Source organism: Eupeodes corollae, chromosome 1 (genome assembly GCF_945859685.1).
Source record: "Eupeodes corollae chromosome 1, idEupCoro1.1, whole genome shotgun sequence".
In the NCBI taxonomy this organism is placed as follows: Eukaryota; Metazoa; Arthropoda; class Insecta; order Diptera; family Syrphidae; genus Eupeodes; species Eupeodes corollae.
In genome coordinates this window covers 214,945,038-214,948,671 of record NC_079147.1, presented here as the reverse complement: position 1 = coordinate 214,948,671, position 3,634 = coordinate 214,945,038, and the positions used below count along the sequence as shown (strand labels likewise).

Here is a 3,634-nt window from a genome sequence, read left to right as displayed (position 1 = left end):
CGACATAAAATTGTGTATCTATTCCATTTTTGAAATGATTCTCACATGGGAATCGTTGAGAGTTTTAAGTCGCTAGACCCTAGTTCTCAACCGACTGTTGGGCCACCTAGTTTATTTTTTATTTTATCACTGGCACTGTCAACACAGCACATGCCACCTCAAATGTCAATTTTGCAGGGATGTGTTCAAAAGTTTCGTTTTCCTGTAGAATCAAAATATTCATGGAAGCGTTGGTCGTACGGTTCAGAGCTTTTATCATATTTAATAAGTACATGATTCAATCATTATAAGCATGTTTGCTAATATTTAAAAAAAAAATTAATTGAAAAAAAATCAAAGTACTCTCAATGTCGCTTGATTATTGAACACTCGTTTGAACGTGTGTTAACAACACTTATTCATTATTTCATAGGTCAACATATTCTGATTGAAGGTCTTTATCAAACTTGATTCCCTAAGCTAGCTGATGCTAAAACTTAGTTCTATAGTTGCTAAAGAGAACCAAAAAATACAATAAAACAAACAAACCCCTAGTATTCAGTTCTTTTGACACCACCTAACTGCCTCCTACATCTCACAATCAGAACCTCTATCTTCATTGACATATTTTTGCTGACTTATTTTTGTTAATTAATCACTATCAAAATTGAAATGAAGCGTATTCTTTAACCAAAAAAACACGGCTAGTGAATAGGTTAAAAATAAATGAGGTGGCGCGAGGCCTATAGTGACTTACAACTCTCACCCATTTCTGTGTGCGAGCCATGCCAGGTAATGGGTTAGGAAAAATACAATTTAAGAAAACAAAACAAACAAATCTGTCAGACTATAAACGTTTTATCTTTATTTTTCACTTCAAATTTGAGACTGGCATTTCTATAAACATTTATCACACGTACATATGTGAGTAACCTAACTGTGATTACCCGCACACACAATCGAGCCATATAGTCTCAAAGCGATTGCGACGCTGGTCATAAACAACAATGACTGATAACTGTGATACACGAAAAATTCCATGTCGGTCTTAGTGCGCCAACAATAAATAACATCAGCGTCAAAATATTAAGCAACTACACAATAGAGTATCTACGCTTGGATACATTCTCTTCTCTGTATATCTACTTACAACAATCAGCTGAATCACCTAAAATTTTTAACCTCGCCGCCATATTTGACAGCATTAAATGACGCACAAAAGTCACAGCTAGTAGCGGTGAATGACGGCCGGCCGCGGCGGCGTTTAGAAGTGCATATGATGCGAGCTGTGCTTAATTTGACTCCAACTGACGTCAAACAAACAAACCAACGAACAAAAATTAATGCAACTCCCCTCCTCATAATAAGCGCTGGACAGCGACCGAGTAGTGGGTGTCATTTGGAAACAGCGGACAGCGGTAGTGCTATTCAGATATCAAATGAGGGCTGCTGATGATGATGATGTGTGAAGTGAAGCATTAACATCAAAAAACACAAGTTAACGTATCTTATCTCCGGGAAAGTTGTTGAGCAATATACAATTTTCAGAAACTCTTTATCACAGTTTAGTCGGTTGGGATGGGGTCGATCGGTCGCGGTGTACGGTGGGTACTCGGTAAACTTCTCGCAGTGTTTACAGTAATATTATAAATGTATGTGCGATGTACCTGCTCTGACGTTAGTTGTGGGTAATGATAACCAAAACAATAAAAAAAAAAGTTTCTCGTAATCAGCACGCAAACGATAAAAGAACACTCCGATACGCCGCCGGCTGCCGCACCATTGCCGCCGCTTGTATCGCACTAATACCAAAACGAGGGAACAAGCAAAATAAATGGACGAGTACCAAAGAACCGAAAGCTAGTTGTCATCTAGATGTTGAAACGTCCACATCGTCAATGTTCACAGTTAATTCGCCTCACTTGCAAATTTGTCTGTCATTTCCGGCTTATAATCAGACTTTTTTGAGCGGAGAAACCCTAACGTGATTTGGATAAAACGCTCGCAACAGGATACCAGAGCCACTTAACACATCAATCACGATTACTTAACTACAATTAAAACAAAAAAAATGTATACAAAAATCGAACCAAACAACAAACCTCAAAGTACAAACATTATGGACTCCTGTGAGATTTTGTCAAAGGACCTTGAAAAAAAGCTCATTTTGAAGAGAAACTCCCACGACTTCGAAATGATGTCGCCATCGGAAGAAGAAATCATGAGATGTCTGCGGACTTCAAAGGCCAGATTGGAAAGCATCGATTCCGTCCTTGGACTCGACGGCAGCTGTGGCGGGGACTCCAGCACCATGGATGCACATCAACAGCCATCAACGGCCAAGGGTCGTCGCCTGACACTCACAATCACAGATCTACCTCTACGCCCTGCCTTATTGCCCATCGCTGAACCAAACAACCTCCTAGACTCACCCACTACCGAAGTTCACATTAGCCCAGTTCCTAACGTTTCCAGCAGATTGCTGCTCGAAGAAAATGTCGTCGAGATACCCGAGGATCGTTTCCTGTCCAGTTCCCGCCGACAATCGGCACAGAGTTGCCTCAGCGACTATCAAAGCAGCGAAGGTGGTGGAGTTGTTCGCTTCGTACGGACACCTTCAGTGGTCGTTTCGGACTACTCAGACGACACTACCACCATGTGCGGAATTAGCCAAGAGGAGATCGAGTATTTCCGGGCACAACGATTGCGCCGTCGATTCTCCATGGACACTTCCGGCAGCAAAAAGGACGAGAGTACTTCGGACGTTAGTGCCTCATCGTCGTGCAGCAATCTTTATTATTGTGATTCGAAAATCAATCCATTGGTGTTAGATAAGGCTGATTGCTACGTCAATAAAACTGGCACACAAATCGATCACAAGATCACCGAAAGTTCTACGAGTACGTGTCAGATATGACTACAGTTATTTCTGTTAGATATTGTATATTTTGTTGTTTTTGATGCCACAAACACCTTCACCACCGCCCAACACCGGCAAAATGTATTTAAAAAGTACCTCCGTTATAATGATTTATTATTTTTATGATACAAATATTCAAGGCGATTTGAAAAACAAATAATAAAATCGATTGTAGTAACTTTAATCAAAAAAGTGTATTAACATTAAAAAATAAAAATAACAAAAATTTTGTATGTATGTAAATTATCCCTTATCTAGAAGAATATTTTTTTAAGCAAAAAACTAAATGCAACTGTTAGAATTTGTATATGCAATTAATTAGTGATCTTTTCCGTTCGCTAAGTATTGAAATATTCGCAGTTAATATTTTTGGTGATATATTAAGAAGAATTTAAAATAAATAATTTAATAAAATTGTTTATGAAAAGTAGTGTACAGTTTTTTCTTTATTTTTAAAAAAATACATTTTAAAATTTGTGAAGGCCAATTTCATGGGAGGTAGAATTGCTTATAATCGGATATAAGTCGTTCATGATAGCTCATCTTGCAATAGGAAAATTGGTGATGAAACACGTCATGATACCGAAATGAAAGTGATTCGATTTAAATTCAATTATAAGGCCAACGAACTTATAGAATGTTTGTGTTCGATTTTTTTCAGAAGCCAATATAATTTTCGGACTTTGACACAACCAGTGGCATGAGGGTTGTTTTTGGTGTTGTTAACTTGTTGAA

At 38.3% G+C, this 3,634-nt stretch overlaps 1 protein-coding gene across 1 annotated transcript; it reads left to right on the top strand.

Annotated features, from left to right (window-relative positions):
- The first annotated feature begins 1,086 nt into the window (after positions 1-1,086).
- On the top strand, positions 1,087-3,329 carry LOC129943396 (uncharacterized). Its single transcript, XM_056052805.1, has one exon. It carries the CDS (start codon positions 2,051-2,053, stop codon positions 2,894-2,896), a length of 846 nt encoding a protein of 281 aa, XP_055908780.1. The 5' UTR covers positions 1,087-2,050; the 3' UTR covers positions 2,897-3,329.
- Positions 3,330-3,634: the final 305 nt, after the last annotated feature.

Bases quoted from the DNA above. Each gene is read 5' to 3' on its own strand.
- LOC129943396 (XM_056052805.1), top strand. From the start codon at position 2,051: ATGTATACAAAAATCGAACCAAACAACAAACCTCAAAGTACAAACATT.